At 34.9% G+C, this 21,902-nt stretch overlaps 1 protein-coding gene across 2 annotated transcripts in view; it reads right to left on the minus strand.

The window, feature by feature from the left end:
- Positions 1-21,902, minus strand: part of ERBB4 (erb-b2 receptor tyrosine kinase 4) — a 1,302,405-nt gene that overhangs the window by 293,494 nt on the left and 987,009 nt on the right. For both annotated transcript variants that reach the window (XM_069578247.1, XM_069578248.1), the window contains exons 13-15: positions 16,054-16,186; positions 10,409-10,502; positions 1,263-1,417 (exon numbers count right to left, since the gene is read on the minus strand). In XM_069578247.1, coding sequence (XP_069434348.1) covers positions 1,263-1,417; positions 10,409-10,502; positions 16,054-16,186 — 382 coding nt within the window. The remainder of the gene's footprint in view (positions 1-1,262; positions 1,418-10,408; positions 10,503-16,053; positions 16,187-21,902) is intronic.

Raw genomic sequence — 21,902 nt, forward strand, 5'->3', positions numbered from 1 at the left:
ATGTGTTTATGTGTAAATCAGTGAGGTGGCATTAGCTCTTCCAAGCTGAATTTGAATTTGAATGGCAGAATATTACTTTACCTTTTGAGAATCTGCCACTTCACAGAGTGACTTAAGCTGATTTCTTGACCTGCAGGGAATTGCAGCAGCATCTGCAAATTGATGTCTTCTTGGCAGAAAATGATGTGGTTTGCTTTACTTCTTCAATATTCCCTATCAGCCAGCCCTTAATCTGCAGAAAATCTCTTTACGGAATCTCATACTTTCCTGCCGAATCTAACGTACCCAAGATGATTCTCCACAACAAGTGTGCATGTGCTTGTACGTGTATGTGCACATGTGTGTGGGCACTCACAATGGTGAAGAGGAGTTTTGGATAGAAGGAAGATAGCCCATGTGAACCTGCTCTCAATTCTAAATTTATTCACCTTCTAGAGGAAAAAAAAGAAAAAGAAAAGTCCTTATTAAAATAGGGTTGCTGTCTTTTAAAGAAATAGTTGTTGAGATTCATCGGACGCAGTGACACTATTTCTTTTATAGTTCAGTGCTTTTCTTCTTTATGTAATGTCTTTGTTATTCAACTGTTATCAATATCAAAGGTATTCTAATTATTATTCATTTTACAATGCATCCTTTTGAAAAGTTAAAAAAAACGTGTACCCATCTTTGAATTGTCCTACATCGGTTACATTAGGTAATATGCTAACCTATGATAGAATTACTTTCACAAAATGTACTTCCATTTTTATTAATATGCATATCACTAAATTCCTTTTTTTTATCATCACTGCTTTTGCTTATATTTTGTTGAAGGAGTAATACAAGGCAGCATTTATCAAAGAGAGATCCTCACATAAGTTGATTGTAACAACAAAGAAACATAAAGTCTCTGTTAAAGACTTTTATCAAGTGGAATCTCTAAAGTATAATTGCTTGTTTTTTCAGATACCTTTAATTTCCATCAAAATTTGGAAGAATTTCTATACTGCACACAATGTATATGTGATACCAACTTCATGAAGGTGTTGATAGAAGTCATTAAAAAATGTTAAACAGAAACATTTTAGTGGGTATAGATTCAATTCCATAAAGCATTCTTGCAGAAATGATTTCTCTTAAAATCAACATATATAAAGATGAATAGAATTTTCCATGAGAGTATCATATATTTACTAGATTGCCTCAGGGATAAACATGTATGTGTGTACCTTTTGATTAGCAACATGCACTTGATTGAGTTTTTGGCCAGTAAAGTTGCTTACCCTTGGGTGCAGTTTGGATGGCACGGGTGGCACTCTCGGTCTTGATCAGCATACTTGAAAATGAAACTGTTTGCCCCTTGTAAGCCATCTGGACATTTTTCCACACAGTTCGGGCCATCCTTGAAATGGGAGCACTTTGTACAGTTGTCAGGTCCCTAAAAAGTGTGAGAAAAAACAATGAAGAAAGAAAAATGGGTGCCTTTTCCTCTGGAATGTATTCATCTAGTTTAGCTACTGAGACCTCAGTGGATGGCCAAATGTCCCCAAGAGCATTTTCAGAAGTACAAAAGGGGATGCTGCTAGTATAGATTTTCAATTAGCAAAACTATCCAGTGATTTTTCTAGAAGGATATCAATATTTTCTTTCTGTCATTTATTCCCAGTGAGATTATACTGCAACAGTATTTGGTAACAACACATTTTTCCTAGAAATATTTAATCACAGTCACTAGGAATATGTCAATATGATCGTGAGTTAATGAAGATGAGGAAATGATAGGCATTAGGCTTAACACTGAATTTCATATACAAGTGAGATGTAAACTTTCCTTTAGTAGTACCATGAGTATCTGAACGATGAATTTAAAATTTTTTGTGGTTGAATTATCAGGAATTAGGCACTTTAGGTAAATCAAATTTAATTTCTAAATTACTCTCCATCTCAAATCAACCTATAATGCTAAAATCATATAATCTCTATGAATAGAGATTTTAGAAAATCACAGTATAATACTGAGGATAATAAAAGCACAATCTAATGAGCAAATGTCAAAAACTCCATAATAATAAACTGGATACAAAAGAATATTATATGGAGAAACTAAAAAGAGATGATATAACTATGACCATAATCTATATTATACTGTCACTTTATATATTTATGTTTACAATTTATAATATCTAATACATGAAATTATAATAAGCAATAACAGGAAAATATATTTAAATGTTATAATAAAAGTAAAAATATTAAATTCCTATTAAACACCTAAAAATTTTTCCAAAGGAACTGATATGGATTTCGTGCTGGGGATAGTAAGCATGCAAGAAATGATAAGTAGTGCTTTCTCAAATCAAATTGAGAACATCGTGGTGAAAAATGCTATTGTCTTAAAATATGCTCATATATTTACACATTTGACTGTTTTGAATAATTGTATAATAAGTAAAAATGATATTATCTATTCAAAATTTGTTTTAGTCTCCTTTTTAATACTGTATTTTCTCAGGATTCCTCTTCTTTTTGTTCCTTGGAACTTTTTATCTCAACTCCTGTCCTCACAAGTTTGTTTATAACAATAGGGCTCAACATTTATGACAGTTCACATAGAACATAATTTAGATAAATAAGATATACTTAGTATAGAGAAGGATGTTTAATATTATTAGGTTTACAGTTATAAAGATGTGAATGTGACAGACAAGACCAAGGAGACATAATACAGGGGTCTATTTATTAGGCAGGGAGCAGGGAGTTGGGGATCAGTCTATGCATGGGAGTGTATTACATCTAGCCAGACATTACAAGTGGTGATATAAGGCATCAGGAAATCAAGAAACATAATACTTTAATCCTGTTCTTGAAGTCTGTGAGTCTGTTTCTGTTTTGTAAATTCATTTATATCATTTCTTTTTAGACTCCACATGTACGTGATGTCATACAATATTTCTCCTTCTCTGTCTGACTTACATCACTCAGTATGACACTCTAGGTCCATCCGTGTTGCTGCAAAGGCATTCTTTGATTCTTTTTTATGGCTGAGTAATAGGACAGAAATGGTCTGGACCTAACAGAAGCAGAAGATATTAAGAAGAGGTGGCAAGAATACACAGAAGAACTGTACAAAAAAGATCTTCACGACCCAGATAATCATGATGGTGTTATCACTCATCTAGAGCCGGACGTCCTGGAATGTGAAGTCAAGTGGGCCTTAGAAAGCATCACTATGAACAAAGCTAGTAGAGGTGATGGAATTCCAGTTGAGCTGTTTCAAATCCTCAAAGATGATGCTGTGAAAGTGCTGCACTCAATATGCCAGCAAATTTGGAAAACTCAGCAGTGGCCACAGGACTGGAAAAGGTCAGTTTTCATTCCAATTCCAAAGAAAGGCAATGCCAAAGAATGCTCAAACTACCGCACAATTGCACTCATCTCACATGCTAGTAAAGTAATGCTCAAAATTCTCCAAGCCAGGCTTCAGCAATACATGAACTGTGAAATCCCTGATGTTCAAGCTGGTTTTAGAAAAGGCAGAGTAACCAGAGATCAAATTGCCAACATCCGCCGGATCATAAAAAAAAGCAAGAGAGTTCCAGAAAAACATCTATTTCTGCTTTATTGACTATGCCAAAGCCTTTGACTGTGTGGATCACAATAAACTGTGGAAAATTCTGAAAGAGATGGGAATACCAGACTACCTAACCTGCCTCTTGAGAAATCTGTATGCAGGTCAGGAAGCAACAGTTAGAACTGGACATGGAACAACAGATGGGTTCCAAATAGGAAAAGGAGTACATTGAGGCTGGATATTGTCACCCTGCTTATTTAACTTCTATGCAGAGTACATCATGAGAAATGCTGGACTGGAAGAAACACAAGCTTGAATCAAGATTGCTGGGAGAAATATCAATAACCTCAGATATGCAGATGATACCACCCTTATGGCAGAAAGTGAAGAGGAGCTAAAGAGCCTCTTGATGAAAGTGAAAGAGGAGAGTGAAAAAGTTGGCTTAAAGCTCAAAATTCAGAAATGAAGATCATGGCATCTGGACCCATCACTTCCTGGGAAATAGATGGGGAAACAGTGGAAACAGTGTCAGACTTTATTTTTTGGGGCTCGAAAATCACTGCAGATGGAGACTGCAGCCATGAAATTAAAAGACGCTTACTCCTTGGAAGAAAAGCTATGACCAACCTAGATCGTATATTCAAAAGCAGAGACATTACTTTGCCGACTAAGGTCCCTCTAGTTAAGCCTATGGTTTTTCCTGTGGTCATGTATGGATGTGAGAGTTGGACTGTGAAGAAGGCTGAGCGCCAAAGAATTGATGCTTTTGAACTGTGGTGTTGGAGAAGACTCCTGAGAGTCCCTTGGACTGCAAGGAGATCCAACCAGTCCATTCTGAAGGAGATCAACCCTGGGATTTCTTTGGAAGGAAGGATGCTAAAGCTGAAACTCCAGTACTTTGGCCACCTCATGCGAAGAGTTGACTCATTGGAAAAGACTCTGATGCTGGAGGGATTGGGGGCAGGAGGAGAAGGGGATGACGGAGGATGAGATGGCTGAATGTCATCACTGACTCGATGGACGTGAATCTGAGTGAACTCCGGGAGATGGTGATGAACAGGGAGGCCTGGCGTGCTGCCATTCATGGGGTCGAAAAGAGTCGGACACAACCGAGCAACTGAACTGAACTGAATATGTTTCCCAGGTGAAGGGTGGGAGGAAGGGATAGTTAGGGAGTTTGGGATGGACATGTATGCATTGCTTTATGTTAAATGGATAACTAACAAGGGCCTACTGTATAGCACATGGAACTCTGTTCAATGTTATGTGGCAGCCTGAATGGGAGAGGTGTTGGGGGATAATGGATACATGTATATGTTTGACTGAATCCCTTTGCTGCCACCTGAAACTGTCACAACATCGTTTATTAATTGGCTATATACCAATACAAAATAAAATGTTTAAAACATATACAAAAATAAAATTAAAAAAATATATAATATTTTAAAATTTAAAGATAAAGGCAGCTTATGAAGAATAGCAGTGCAAAGAAAAAAGGGGTAATCTGAAAGAAATTTATGGAAATCTTAGACTGGTGAGATTCAATGAATTACCTTTTTGACTATTTTGAAGTGAGTATCTATCAATCTGTCTAACTAAGATCTAACTAGATAAGCAGATATAGATATATTTATGTCTCGTTTTTCTTAATTTCCTATATTTATATTATATGTATATAAGCATGTACACATGTATATACATATATTCAATATTTATATACATATATATTTTTTCCTATGAAACAGAATTGCTGTTCAACCTGAAGAGTTTGCTACTGGCAACTTATTTCCTACCAAAAAAGAATACTTAACATGCTTCCAATTTTAACACCTGCTCATGGGTACTTAGGCACGTAATGCTGTCTATTATACAAAATCATTTACTGTGCAAGTAAGCTCAGTGGCATACTCTGTACAAGACAAGAGACAAGCTGATGTCGTCTTCAGAACACAAGAGTAAAATTTACTAGGAGTAAATTAGGCAGTCATAGAATTAGGAATTATTTTTCTATAAAATTCTTCTAATGTTAAAAAATGTCTAGGTAAAATCAACAGATGTAAAAGTTTTACAAAGTTAAAATTAAATTCACATTTAATCTTTAGGCATACTTTAATAGGATATATTTTTAACTTCCTTATATTTAGAGCATCTCTTAACTATTTGACTATATTACCATGATATGAAATCAAATGTCCAGAGCTGCCACAACAAAAAGATAGTCTGACAAATCTCAAGAGGAATGAAATGTACTGATTCTTCATCTCATTTCCTTAATAAAAAGATTTAAAGAAATACACGTGTGTCTAATGCAAACTCTTCTATCATTATTTTCCCAAAACTTTTAAGATTCTAGGGCCAGGGAATGAACTAATAAATGCAATAATAGCAAACAAAGGTGAAGGCAATATTCTTCCTTATCTCTGATTTTAAGCTGTCCTTGAACTCAGTAATCTAGACAGAAAACTAAAGGATAGGCTAAATCCCAACAGAAACATTTCATTTTTTTCTCAGTGACAATTGACATTTTTCTTTGGTAGTCACTGTAAAAGACAAAGCCATGATTCACCAGTATCTAATTCTCTGAACTTTCAGCTTCATAGAATATAGAAATTCCCTTCCACTAGATGGGAGGTGTGTCTTACTATGGATAATGAAAATAAGCGGAAGCAATTTAAGAAACTGCTGATGCTAAACTCTCTGGCCTCTCTTTCCCTGCTGCCACGATGTGGGGATCTTATGTACATGTGAAGAGTGAAAGTGTTAGTCATTCATTCAGTGTGTCTGACTCCGATACCCCAGGACTGTAGCCCACCAAGCTTCTCTGCCCATGGAATTCTCCAGGCAAGAATACTGCAGTGAGTCCATTCAGTTCAGTTGCTCAGTCATGTTTGACTCTTTGTGACTCCATGGACAGCAGCACAACAGGCCTCCCTGTCCATCACCAACTCCTGAAGCCTACTCAAACTCATATCCATCGTGTCGGTGATACCATTCAACCATCTCATTTTCTGTCATCCCCTTCTCTTCCTGCCCTCAATCTTTCCCAGCATCAGAGTCTTTTCAGATGAGTCGCTTCTTCGCATCAGGTAGCCAAAGTATTGGAATTTCAGCTTCAGCATCAGTCCTTCCAATGAACACCCAGGACTGATCTTTAGGATTGACTGGATGGATCTCCTTGCAGTCCAATGAACTCTCTAGAGTCTTCTTCAACACCACAGTTCAGGAGCATCAATTCTTCAGCACTCAGCTTTTTTTATAGTCCAATTCTCACATTCATACATGACTACTGGAAAAACCATAGCTTTGACTAGATGGACCTTTGCTGGTAAAGTAATGTCTCTATTTTTTAATGTGCTGTCTAGGTTGGTCATAGCTTTTCTTCCAAGGAGCAAGCGTCTTTTAATGTCCTGGCTGCAGTCACCATGTGCAGTGATTTTGGAGCCCCCCAAAATAAAGTCTGTCACTGTTTCTATTGTTTTCCCACCTATTTGCCATAAAATGATGGGACTGGATGCCATGATCTTAGTTTTCTACATGCTGAGTTTTAAGCCAACTTCTTCATTCTCCTCTTGCATCAAGAGGCTCTCCAGTTCTTCTTTGCTTTCTGCCATGAGTGGTGTCATACTGTAGTGAGTAGCCATTTCCTTCTCCAGGGAATGTTCCTGACCCTGAGGGAACATTCCTGAGGGACTGAACTCAAGTCTCCTGCATTGCAGACAGATTGCAGTCTGAGCCACCAGAGGTGCCATAAATTCAAAACTTCTTGGAATGCCAGACCATCACAGAGTGGGGATGAGGGGGAGGGTCCAAGAAACTTCCCAGACTTTCAGGGCACTTTCCATGAAATATTTTTAAATATTTTTCTGTAGTCTACTGCAATATGGTGGTTACTTATTATGGCAACATAAGCTTTATTAACCTGACTTTAATAGCTACTTTAGTTTTTGTCGGGTCCCATCTCCTAGGCTTTCTCCTCTCTTGCTGCCTCTCTGGCTTGTATTTTGGTCTCCTTTGACTTTATCTGATGTCCTTTTTCTTCTTGCATTCCCTGTCTTATCCTTCTTGATAGGACTGTATAGGAATAGTGAAAGTGTGTCAGAAAAGATAAAATTGTTTTAAAAAAGAGGAAGAAATAGAATAAAGAATAAAATAAATAAAACCAAGGGCAGACAGACAAGGATACAAAATCAGAGGCTTGCTTTTAGTTCAGATCTATCCCTCTCAAGATTACCCTGAACATCTGTCACATTTAAATAAGATAATACCATCCATTTTACATCCATTGGTGATGTCTATTCCCAGATAGCGTTATTCTTACTACATTATAGACATTGTTGTCTAGAGAAAAAAAAAAAGTGAAATGAAAAGGGTGCGGAATTTGGTGTCAAAATTTCTATAGTTGAATTCCAGCTCCACATCTTACTAACTTGCTGAGTTTTGCAATAACTTTCTAGTCATTACAATGGGTTCAATTTCTTTACATTTTAAATGGAGCACATGATAGTATGTTTCAGGTGTAATAGTGTTTGACAAATATACATAGTTATCTATTATTATCATTAGGGAAACACTGACAGATCAAGAAAATGAGGTTTCAACAGAATACATCACAAGGCCAGGTGCAGGAATTCCAATTAGCTTTATGACTTCTTCTGTGTCATAATGTCAGTCTCATGAAGAAGGTTCCTGAACCTCTTGGATATCCTAAGTGATATATACCAGTTACATGACACATAACCCACCACTGTCTCTAGTTTTGATAAACAACATGTAGACCCAGAAACAGGCATACACCTTACATAATGTTGCTTAAGCTCAATTCTGGCAGTTCTTTCAGATAGAATAACGGAAAAAACACTATGCTCTGGTTTATCATTTCAAGGCTTACTGATCAAGTGATCAAGCCAGTGTTCTTGATTTCATGCTCTGATCTTTTATAGCTGAGTGATTCAACTTTACTGAGCTTTTTGTACTTTTGCCTTTTTGCCTTCTCTAATCTCTAGAAGTATTCATTCACAATTTTAGCAATGAATAGTGATTTTAAGCATTTGATCCACCAATGCCATCCTTACAGAATCAAAATATGTTCATTAAAAATCTGTTTTCTCATTCTTTCTTGATTATCAAGTAATTTTGAAAATTGCAAGAATATTCACTTTCAAGGCTTTTTAATGTGTATTTTTAAGAACTATCTCAATTCCTTTGAGGAGCAGACTGTAAAAACAAAGACATCAATAAGCTAGTTACTTCCTAGCATGCTTGTATACCACAGGAGGCAGCATAAGGAGTGGAACAGGAACAGGACTGATTTTGCAGTTTGCCTTGTTCAGAGAAGATGGCCAAATTCTTGGTTATTGTTACTGTATGGTTTCAAACTCTCTTTCTCTGAAAGATCCTTTTTTTTTTTTCATTCTCAGACATATGGTTCCTAGATATGATAGTTTTTAGACAAATTTTACAGAGACAGGTCAACTTACTTTAACAACCCAGAATGGAATTTTACTTTCCTGTTTCCGAACATTCTTTACACAATCCACATTTCTCATGCTACAGATTAATTGTATTTTCCATTACTAACTACCCTTAGCAGAAAAAGAAAATAGCCACACATGCCCTTAGCATACTTACTTGGAGATCATTACATACTAAATTGTCTTTTAGACTTTGGTTCTTTGGGCCAAATCACATCACTTCTTTTTCTCAGAGGTTTGTTTTTCCAAACTTAATCATCCTCACGGTAGTCCTTTGAACTGTCCGAGTATCCCACATCCTTCTTTAGATGAAGTTCTACAACAGCTCACTGGGGCCTAATGGAAGTTTGGAGGGCTCAATGATAATTTTTTTTCTAAGCTAATTAAGTGCTGAATACGCACTCTGGTAGAAAAAAATTAATGCTATTTAAATTTCAAATGAATTCTTACAGAGCAGCATGGACCTCTTGGCAACACTCAAATGTTGGCCCTCAAATTTTCTACTGATAGATGATTCAACAGACAAATAAACTGAAAATTTGTCTAAAGAAGGATGAATATGACACTTAGGAATGACAAACTCATAGTGACCTCATTATTAAGAAAAAGTCTCATTTTAAGAATGATGGGAACCAAAGGAAGGTCTAAAAAATAATTATCACTTTTCTCCATAAAACTAACTTCAAACTACACAAATGTCAGCATGTTCATGAGGACTTTCCTAATGCTATAGCCCCTCCTTTGATCAACATGGTTCAATTTTTCTCTCTGCCACAGTATTTTATTACATAGTTTTAGATTTTAATTTACGAAAGCTTGCCTTCCCCCTTTTTTCAATTTTTCCTCCTAATGCTATCAAAGTCAATGGACTAAACATAGATATGAATATGTTACAGTTTACCTCAAATAAAACATGAACTTTCGTATTTACAGATCTTTACATGATTCCTCAGTCTAGATCCTTCTTAAAAGCATAGCTCAAACACACCTTTTCTTTGGCTTTCTTTGGTGCCCCAGTTTTCAACTCGAAGGTTCAGTTTCTCCCTCATATGTGTTCCTATAACAGTTTATACATATTTATGTTTTATCAATTATTTTGCCTCCACTTAGTCATTTGTGTATCTCTCTTTTCACCACGATGCAATCTTTAAGGACAACACCATATATATTTTTTTAAAAAATTATGTTGGAAATAAATATTTAAGAAACTGAAGTTTTAAGTCTTTTAAGCTGTAAACCTCCTGAGGGGAAATTATTGAATGTGATTCCCCGTAGCATTCTAAAAATACCTATTTAATGGGTGGATACACACCACAGCAATGACTCAACAGATATTCATACATGAAATCAAATAAGCCAACACAACCGCAGATGTCTTCAGGCTTACCGGTCCATGGCACGTGAGGATGCCATCTTCCATCTTCTCACACTGGGGGTCACACTCGACACAGATGGAGCCATTCTCAAACTCCCGAAATTCACTGTGAAAACACCAGCAGCATGAGGCAGTGTAAGCAAACAAGTTGTCAACTTAACAAATGAAGTAACATCTGCTAAAAGTCCTATTGGCAGAGTAAATTCTAGAGTTTGTTTCTCTATGTGCCAGGAGCATCAGAATCATTTCCCTGTACATTAACGAGTAAGTTCTCCATTAGGAGAAAAGATAAACTGCAGCCAGATGGCTCCTCTTGCCCTCCATTGGGTTCAACGACAGACTCATTCAGGAAACTTCTCTCTTGTGAGAGATACTCCAGTAATCTCAAAAAAAAAAAAAAAAAAAAGGAAAAAGGAAAAGAAAAAAGAAAGTATTACTCTTTTGATGACACAGCAGAACCATTTCTGCTATTTTAAGTAAGGCTGTGCCTATTTGTCTCTATATAAAATTTTACTCTTGGCTGAAGCCTTATTTTTTAAACTTTGAAAGAACTATTGTATTTTTCTTGTTGCTAAGTTACATGAATGTTCCCTATCCTTGTCCTTCAAATCCCAAGACTCTTCAATTTATTTTTAGTGAAACTTCAAAAAATGCTTTGATTTCTTTTCTTCTTTCAAAATATCTGCCTTGGAGAATTACAGAAAATATCTTTTCATGGTAGATTTTATTTTCTTAGATTATTGATCTAATATCACAACATTCTTTTCAGCTTAGACTCTTTTTGAAGTAATTCTATATGATATAAAATTAATAAAAAATAGTTTAAGGATAACATCCTGGAACTTTTTAATTGAAATCTAGGATGACAGTCATCCCTTCCCCAAACCTTACATTTTGTGGCTATTAGAATATTAAATGTCACCAATATATAAGTTTTCTAATCAATATCTACTCTAGAATTTTCATTTCAGTAATTGCATATCCATTATGTATGACTTCCCAGGTGGTGCTTATGGTAAAGAACCCATCTGCCAATGCAGAAGACAGGAGATGCAGGTTCAGTGCCTTGGCCAGAAAGATTCCTGAAGAAGGAAATGACAACCCACTCTAGTATTCTTGCCTGGAGAATTCTATGAACAGAGGAGCCTGGTGGGCTACAGTCCATTGGGTCGTACAAGTTGGACATGACTTAAGCGACTTAGCACAGCTCACACCACTGTATAATATGCAAACAACCACGTTGTTTCCACTAATGTATGAGAGGATGAGGCGTTGGCTATAAACAATTTAGAATGTCAGCTATGAATCATTAACAAAATTTGACTAAATATTTACAGGTACTTTATTATTTTGTGCCTTTGTATCATGAGTGACCATTCCAAACTGATAGCACTGAAAATATGGCAATTGGGCATTAATCAGGTAATAAATTCAAATTTATTTTTCCTTAGTATCCATTCTTTTTTTCATAGCAAAACATCTCATTTGGTGATAATAAAGCCTTAACAAATGATTGAAATCCACAGGATGGGCTATATTTTCTGTTGGCTATATTAAGATTACATCTACTTCAAGGTAAAATAATGGTTTGGTTTTCAAAATAAATAGCATGAGTTATGTGTGGATGTACATATTTACTTACATGGATTTTGCACTCAAATTGAAGTGTTAGTTTGTTATGGATTAAGTTTTTACAAAATTTCTAGAGTTTAAACTGTCAAATATATAATTTTTTTATTTTGCATGTTTTATCAGTATGAGTGATATAAAATATTAAACAGAGGAAAACTTCAGAATATAAGGGTTAAAATGATGTGGTGCTGGTGGAGGTGGGGAATGGAATTCAATTGTAAAGAGAATCAAAAACATCATGTGTAAATGAGATTATATGATTGTTACAACAAAGTCTGCAATCATCAGCAAAGCACCATTTCTGAAAACAGCTTCTTGGGTGATGAAAGAATTAGGATACTAAATGAAGACAACCATTTTTATGTTTTTAAGACACAGGTCATCCTCTTCTTTTCTCTGGAGCTCCCTTATCCATACACAGAGTTGAGGAATAAAATGAGGAATAAAAAGATTCCTAGAGATAATCTAGAGGCTTTTCCTTTTATAGACTAGACTTCTACCTGTAGAACCTCTGGCTCTCTTTCTTTCTGTTTTCAAAACAGATTCTCCTTGCAATTTCTTTATTGTCACTGTCTCCATCATTGCATTTTTTCTTTGCTGTCTCCCAGGGATTCTGCTATAACTTTGCCAGAGATCCTCTTTCACATGAGTCTGATCTAACAAGTCACATTCCATGAAGCATGGGCATTGGTTACTGAACTTTGTGTTTTTGCTTCTATACATTTCTCACAGTTTTGTGTGTGTGCTACTTTAACCAATCCTGTGATCAAGAGCAAAAGCTTTGGAACTGGTTGGTGTTCTCAGCACAAAGATTAATATTTCTGTCTTAAATCTCCTAACTTCTTTACACTTTATTTCCTAAATATCCTGTTTACGCTTAAAAAGGAAAAAGTGTTTCAATGAGAAATGTAAAAGATGACTACAAAGAGCTAAGACTGATACCCTTTCTGTTGTTTCTCTGTTGTCCTTCATGTTTCAGAAGCATTTAGCCATGTTGCCAGTTAAGATTGCATTTAAGATTGCATGGCAATTAGTTTTCTTGCTCATTTTGAATACTTGTGTGTTGTAGTTTGTTGTTCTTGTTATTTAGTCACTAAGTCGTGTCTGAGTCCTGTCGTGTCTGACTCCTTGAGACTCCAAAGCCCACCAGGCTCCTCTGTCCATGGATTTCCTAGGCAACAATACTGGAATGGATTGCCATTTCCTTCTCCAGAGGATCTTCCCCTCCCAGGGGTTGAACCCAAATCTCCTGCACTGGCAGATGGATGCTTTACCACTGAGTCACCAGGGAAGTCCATATTGGAGTTACAAATTGCCAAAATATAATGACTTGTATGATATGGATTTGAGTGCTAACAGCCAGGATTACCTGACTTAGTGTTTCCCCCTAAAAAAAAAAATCCTCCTTTTAGAATTTCTTCTTTTATGATAGTCAAGCTATTTGTATATGTAAATAGGTTCCCTGATTTTGTATTTCATATTTGTATTTATTTTCAGCAGTGTATAAAGTGACTCTTCTACTTAACCATTTAATCAGCTCAGATCTATAGACACTAAATGGAAACAAAGATAACTATTTTAGGGGTAGGAATTCTAACAAGACTTTATTATACTTTTTTCTCTTTTGATAATCACAACTATTTTATATCAACACTAGTCCCATTTTCCATATTTAAAAAATGAATTTAGGACAATTAGTTATTTATCCAAGGATAGACATTTCAAATAGGAAGTGATTAAGTTAGGATTTAAGCTCATTTTTCATCAAAGGCTGTCATGTCTGCCAGGCAAAGTTGGAAGAAATTTACCAGTATCACAGATTGGAGGTGGCAAAATCTATCATTGTGTAGGCAAGAATTACATCAGATATTTGTAACATAGTTTCATTTATTATATTTTAAACTAATCCTTGTGTATTATTTCCTAGGGCTCCATCACTGTGGCAAAAAACCATTAATACATTTGATTTAATGATCTGGAAAATGTGGTTTCCCTGGTGGTTCAGATGGTAAAGAATCTGCCTGCCAGTGCAGTAGACCTTGGTTTGATCCTTGTGTCAAGAAGATCCCCTGGAGAAGGAAATGGCAATCCACTCCAGTATTCCTGCCTGGAGAATCCCATGGACAGAGGAGCCTGGCAGGGTACTGTCCATGAAACTGCAAAAGTTGGACACAGCTGAGTGACTAACACACACAAAAGCTTTCAAAACAGTCAGATAATCAATACTGTTTATTGTGTATTTAGGGAACAAGGATTTTTCCTTTGCTTAGCTTTCATTGTCTCATAAAATTGAGACAGAGAGTAGTATAGATAATCTATTCATCCACATTATCAATTTCATAGATCTGACAAGTTCAAAACTGAAATATTTAAGGAAAATACAATGGCTTCTGGAAAGAAACAGGATGAAAATCAGATGTCCTGATTTCCAGTGTTGGTTTGGTACTTCAACTACATTTTGACATTGGTCAACATTTAATTCTACTACTTCTCACTATTTGATAAAATGATTTCTAGAATCTATTCCCTCCCTAGAAATGCACATACATATTCAATAAACTTTTATTGTAACAGTATCTTAATAGAATTAAAGTCTGTTAGTTCCATTTTAATGGCATCAATTGCTATACACACAAAGAAGCATGATTATCTGAAGTATTTTATGTACAGAAAATATCTTTCTTTCATAATAATATGAACAAGCATTAATACAATTCAATTCAATGAGGCAAGTAGCAAATAATTTGCTATTCATTAACAACTTTATGAGTTGATTGTGCTCTACAAAGTTTCAAGTCGAATTTTCCTGATAAAACTATTAAATCCTTTATTTGGATGCTATCTTTATTAAGATATAATTCATATATCATGCAGTTCTTTATTGAAAGTACACAATTCAATGCTATTTTAATATATCCACAGACTTGTACAATCATCATCACCATCTCAAACTATTAAATAACTTTTTTAAAGTGATTATACATTTAAACTTTTAATTTTAGTATTTTTTCCTAAATTCATGGAGGGAATTGGTCTTGGTCATCTTTCAAAGAAGAGACATATCACTATTATTGAGATCCTTTGGTTTTTATCCTTCTAATGTAAAATGCAAAAATACAATGTTATCTGAGATTATGAAAACGGTTGTTAAAATAGGGACAATTTATAAGACAGAAGAAAGAACTTCAAAACTACGGTTTTACAAACCCTTGAAAACCTGTTCAGTGAGCAATATAAGGAAATTTGACTCAGGGACAGTACTAAAATTTTTATTTTAGTACTAATGAAGGACAACTGTGATGCATGAAATGGTATGTTAGGTTAAAGTGATTTTATGAGTATATGAAATGCCACACAACGAGGTATATACTAGGTTTTATTGTTGTCAATTTGATTGTTGCAGTATTATAGATGGAATTTAAAATACTTGATTTAAAATACAGCTTAGGTTATCTTTAGAAAGTGACAAAGCACTTTCAGAAAACCTTTTCAACTAGAAAATACAAAGGTAATTTTTCTATAAGGCTTTGTGCTTGTCTGAAACATAGAAATGTGTGTTGTTCCCAATACACAATCAAATAGCCTCACAATCCAAATGGAAAAAAAATAAAAAGTTATGCAGTCATTCCAGATGAAAATTAATAGGAAAACAAGAGAAAAAAAATTGTTGACACATATGAGAGGAAATATTACTTATCATAATGTCCTTCATAAAGAAAATAGAAACATTTTTCAATTTGGAGAGGTATAAATTTCTATAATCTATTAAGAATTACCCATATTTATATACTTTAAAAAATATATACACAATAGTCAGTATGCATTTTGACCTATCTGTTTACTCAAAATTATTCCTTCTTAAAACAATTCCTTTTTATGTTTTTTTCTTTATGCCACACAAACTCTCCTTAAACGTCTTGGCCAGCACACATATTCTGAAATTTTACCACTCTTTGATCATTTTAATATCTGAACCAATCAATACCTCAAAGCTCATGAGATAAAGATGACATAAGATGCCTTACCCGTCATAGAGGTTACAAGACTCTATGCACGTCCTTCCCCTGCTGAAGCGACGGCATGACAAGCACTGGTCTGGCCCAGGTCCCCAACACCCATCATTTGAACAGAGATGGTTGCACACCATTCCTTCAGCAGCTGAAAAACACCAAAATCAAGGGGAAATAAAACAGAAGCCTGTGTCCAAACTAACCATGTTAATATGAATCTTCCTAAGTAAAGCTATTTCTAAAGGAGTCGTTGTGAAAGAGATCTGTGGCAGACGTCTGTCTGCCTATCTAGTCACTACGGCTCACCCTATCCTCCGTATTTCCCTAGCGCAGAGCCCCAGTCACTGTATGTAGATAGCACCATTGCATCTTTCATAATGGTGAACAAATGCCTCTTACCTCTATCAAAATTCTAGGGAGGGAGAGTGACAGAAATTAACATTCCAGTTAAGGTAAGGAACAGAACATGTCTTTCTAAAGCCAACCCTTTGCTCCACTGATACAACAAACATTTTGGCTTCAATTTCATATAAGAAATTCATGCAGAAATAGAACAAGTGATAATTATCATAAAACAACAAATATTAAAAGTGGAAAAAATAAATAATTTTGCATTAGTTTGTATTAACTAGAATTTTATGTAAATAGAAATATGCAGTATGTTATCTTTTTTAGGTAATTTCTTTAACTCAGAATAATTACTTCGAGATTTATCCATGTTGTTACATGTATCAATATTTATTCATTTTTATTACTCAGTATATCCCATTGTATGCATATAGAACATTTTTAAACCAGTCACGTAATGCTAGACATTTAGATTGTTTCCCACTTGTGGCTATTAAAAATTTAGCTACTATGAACATCCATGTGCACATTTGTTTACACATACACTTTCATTTTATTTATTTATTTATTCATTTTTGGAATGAAATGGGTGGATAATATGGTAGGCAGAGGGTTAATTTTTTTAAAGAAACTATCAGATAATTTTTCAAAATATTGTAGCATTTTACATTCTCCATACCAACAAATTCAACTTGTGAACTGAAGTTTCCTCACATCTTTACCAATACTTGGTATAGCTAGCCTGTTTAATTTTAGCCTTCCTAATATGTAGTGGAATCTCGTTATGGATTTGATTCACATTTTCTGGATGATTAAAGATATTGAACATTTTTTAATGTGCTTACTTGCTATCTTCTTTGATGAAGTGGCACTGAATTTTCTGCTCATTTTATATTGGATTGATTGGTTTCTTACTATTGAGCATCCAGAGTTCTTTATAGATTCTGCAAATGTTTTCTCCCTGTCTTAGTCTTAACTTTTTATTTACTTATCACTCTTTTGAAAAGTACATATTTTAAAATATTGGTGAAGTGCAACTTATCAATTTTATCTTTTATAAATTGTACTTTGGGCATTATATCTAAAATTTTTTGTCTAAACCAAAGTAACAAAAATTTTGTTCAACAGTTCCCTTTATAAGTTTGATGGGTTTTTGCCCATATAGCCCATTTATAGTTAGTTTGCAAATTATACTGCATTAGTAAGGATTCTGAAGAAAAACAGAATAAATAGGTATATTCATATCTGTATCTACATATTTTATATACTTTGATATAAGAAATTGTTTCACACAGTTATAGAGGCTGTGAAGTCTGTCTGCTGTTTACAAGTTGAAGACCCAGTCAGTTCAGTTCAGTCGCTCAGTCATGTCTGACTCTTTGAGATCCCATGGACTGCAGCACGCCAGGCTTTCCTGTCCATCACCAACTCCCAGAGCTTGCTCAAACTCATGTCCATCGAGTTGGTGATGCCATTGAACCATCTCATCTTCTGTCATCCCCTTTTCCTCCTGCCTTCAATCTTTCCCAGCATCAGGGTCTTTCCCAATGAGTCAGTTCTTCGCATCAGGTGGCCAAAACATTGGAGTTTCAGCTTCAGCATCAGTCCTTCAGGACTGATTTCCTTTAGGATTGACTGGTTGGATCTCCCTGTAGTCCAAGGGACTCTCAAGAGTCTTCTCCAACACTACAGTTCAAAAGCATAAATTCTTCAGCACTCAGCTTTCCTTATGGTCCAACTCTCACATCCATACATGACCACTGGAAAAACCACAACTTTGACTAGATGGACCTCTGTTTTCTAGGTTGGTCATAGCTTTTCTTTCAAAGAGCAAGTGTCTTTTAATTTCATGGCTGCAGTCACCATTTGCAGTGATTTTGGAACCCAAGAAAATAAAGTCTGTCACTGTTTCCATTGTTTCCCCATCTTTTTGCCATCTGGTGATGGGACCACATACCATGATCTTAGTTTTGTGAATGTTTACTTTTAAGCCAGTGTTTTCACTCTCCTCTTTCACTCTTATCAAGAGGCTATGAAGACCCTGAAAAGCCTACAATACAGTTTTAGTCTGAGCTTTAGAACCAGAAGCACAGACATTTTAAGTCTCAGTCTAAGGGCAGAAGAAGACTAATGCACCAGTTCAGGAGTCAGGCAGAGAGACTAAGTATGTCCTTTTTAGTCTTAAATGAATTAGAATATACCTATCCACTTCATTTCACTCAGTCCACCAATTCAAATATTAATCTCATCCAGAAACACTCTTCTAAACACATCCACAAATAATGTTTAACTAAATACTTGGGGAAACCATGACTCAGTCAAGTTGACACATAAAATTCACCAACACAGATACTATCTTTTTCTTTTTTTGGCATGTAGATATTCAATTTTTCCAGTACCATTTGTTGAAAATGCAATCCCTTTTCCAGTAAATTATCTTTGCATATTTGTTTAAAATCAGTTGTCCTCATACTTGCAGGTCTATTCATATTTCTTGACTTTTCTATTGATCTATTGATCTATGTCTATTGATCTATCTCTCAGGGTGTATTTTCTCACCTTTAATATATATGTCTTTATGATTGAAGTCTATGTACTGTAGGCAGCATACAGTTGGGTATTGCCTTTTTAATCTGATCTGACAACCTCTGCCTTTAATTAGGGTTGTTGTTGTTCAGTTGCTAAGTTGTGTCCAACTCTTTGAAACTCCATGAACTGCAGCACATCAGGTTTCCCTGTCCTTCATTATCTCCTGGATTCCACTCATACTTATGTCTGTTGAGTCAGTGATACCATCCAGGAATTTCATCCTCTGTTGTCCTCTCCTCCTCTCACCCTCAGTCTTCCCCAGCATCAGAGTCTTTCCCAATGAGCCAGCTCTTAGGGTATGTAACAAATTACCTTTACTATGATCATTGTAGTTAAAAATCATCGATTTTACTATTTATCCAAACTATCCTCTTCCCATTTTTTCTCTTTTTCATGACATATTTTGTAAAATCAAATTCTTTATTCTTTCATTTTATCTCTTGCTTTTGGCTTCTGAGCTACATAAATTTTTAATTTGCTATTTTAATGATATAGTTTGTGTTTGCAGTAGACATTAAAACAATTTTAAAAGATAATCTGAAGAAACAGTGACTATACACAGTGTTTTCTTGAAACTTAAAGGAATGTTGTTCTCATAATATTAACTATTTTAGCTGACTTACAAAGTTTGTGGACTTCGCTTAACTGATTCTATGTCTTAAGATAGCATATGCTGAAACTATTCTTCTCATCTTTTGGGGAAATTATTCAAAAATTGAATGATTTGATATTTTACTCAGGAAAGGCTGACAGTTTAGCTGTTATACTGATTTTAACAAAAAGCAAGAGGTCTCTCCTGATTCATTTACAATGCAGAGAAAGAGGGCTCTTTCACTGTATAAAATAAATGTCTGTAGAAAGGAAATCTTAACATAAGTCTCATATCACTGATTCCTAGATGTACAAGTAACTTCCCATTAATTTATAAAGGTATAAGGAATAAGAAAGAGAGTTCAATCAAGCTGACTGAATATAAATGTGTAAAATCAAATTTTATACAACAGATGAAGATTAGAAAGGAGTAAAAGATCAGAGATACTAAAATATTATGATCGAATGCCCATTTTATAAGCATTGAGACATTTTAAGGTTACTGATAGAGTGTTTCATATTCTGACACATACATACATACATTTATATACAAATTTTGTATGTACTTGCTTATGGTATAAATATAATTATCAGAAGAAACCTTAAGGAAAAAAAAATCAATAGCTGTATTATAAAAGCAACTTGCAAAGATAAACAGATTATATTCAAAATCATACTGCAGAATATCATGAATCTCTCCCTTTCCTATCCTTGTAGAAAATATAATCAATGTCTCACATTCTTTGTATATCAACTTCTGTCCAAGCCTTAAATATGCTTTCAGTTTCTTCCTTTAGGGTGTTGATAAAACCATCAGTACACCTTTGTGCTGCCCATTTCATGATAGTCCATCAATTCCTTGATCTATTTATTTTACCTATTCACATTCATTCTGGGGGGCTTGAAAAAATTACTCTCATTCTTGTCCCTTCTCCTTCGATTTTCTGTTCTCTCCTTTGACATTAGTTAAAGAAGAGAGTATTAGCATCACTCAGACTCCTACCTTCTTTTCTTTACCTACTACTTTTCTTAGTCGGTATTCAGATGCTCAATTTCAGAGCAGCTTTGAATCTGGGAAACAGTATCTATTGGAGCAAAGCAATAATAAGTAGGAAATCATAATAATTACTTTCTTCTCAGACTCTTTCCAAAAGTCACTCTACTGAGTGAAACCTTGGGAAACATCTCCACAAAGCACAGAACAAAAGACCAAGGAAACTACTTTGAAATTCTTAAGAGAAAAGAAGTTTTCAATCAGTACCAAGAATTCAACAGCCCTCTGACCCTCCAGGGTGATAGTCCCAAAGGAAGGCGTAAAAGGCCTTTTCGGTGGCTTGCAGCTTAGCAATGTAGCCATTAGGCAACCTTTAACTTCTTTTTTTTTGGAAGCTGCAAAAATTTTTTTTTCATTATAACATCTTATTTGTATCTGTCTATTAAAATATTGGAGAGATAATAATGTGCTTATTATTTTGACCTTTACAGAGAATATTGAGCTTGCTTTCATTAACATAGAGTCAAGCTTAAATAATGGATCTTGCTATGTGTGAAAGTAAATGGATTAGCTCAAAACACTGAAATGAAGTACCTGTCTGCAAGCACAAAGGCAGAAATAATATCTTCTTTTTCACTGTACAAGACCACCTACATATGCTGTTTACACTACCTACCATATGTAGAGGCATGGGTTTGACTTGGAATGTCTTTGGGCAGATACCATTAATCATTTTTATGAAAGCTGAAAAAGATGATTTAGTTGTCATAGTTCATTTTTTTTCTGATTGGATCAACATAGATCAAATCCTTACTCTATGACTAGCCATGCAGCCTTGGGCAATTATTTACATATTACTTATCTGTAAGTAAATAATAACATCGATCTCTCTGATTAGATATCATATTATTAATATATACTATATATTATAGTATATAATGCAGAGTTTTTAATTTATCTATGCCCTCAGTAAATGTCCTTAAGAGAAATGTAGAAACATACAAGTATACCCACGTGTTTACTTTTAGAAGTATTTGTTGAGAAACTTCTTAGTTTAGGCTGGACACTGCTAAGAAATGGGGGTATAAAGGACATATGAAATAGCATACATATTGTGTTATGTAGTGCTTACAGCCCAGTTAAGAAGACAGCACTAGATAAATAATTCTTTATATATATATATATAAGCAATCTCTATCTATCTATCTATATATAAAGAAAATATAATGATTTTCCTAACCTAATGGGTAGGTGTCATAAGGTCAGCCCACAGAAAGAGGGACAACAATCTGAGATGAGAAGGATAAATAAAAATTATTAAGGCAGAGAGGTCTGGGGAAAA

This window comes from Ovis canadensis, chromosome 2 (assembly GCF_042477335.2).
Source record: "Ovis canadensis isolate MfBH-ARS-UI-01 breed Bighorn chromosome 2, ARS-UI_OviCan_v2, whole genome shotgun sequence".
Taxonomy (NCBI): domain Eukaryota; kingdom Metazoa; phylum Chordata; class Mammalia; order Artiodactyla; family Bovidae; genus Ovis; species Ovis canadensis.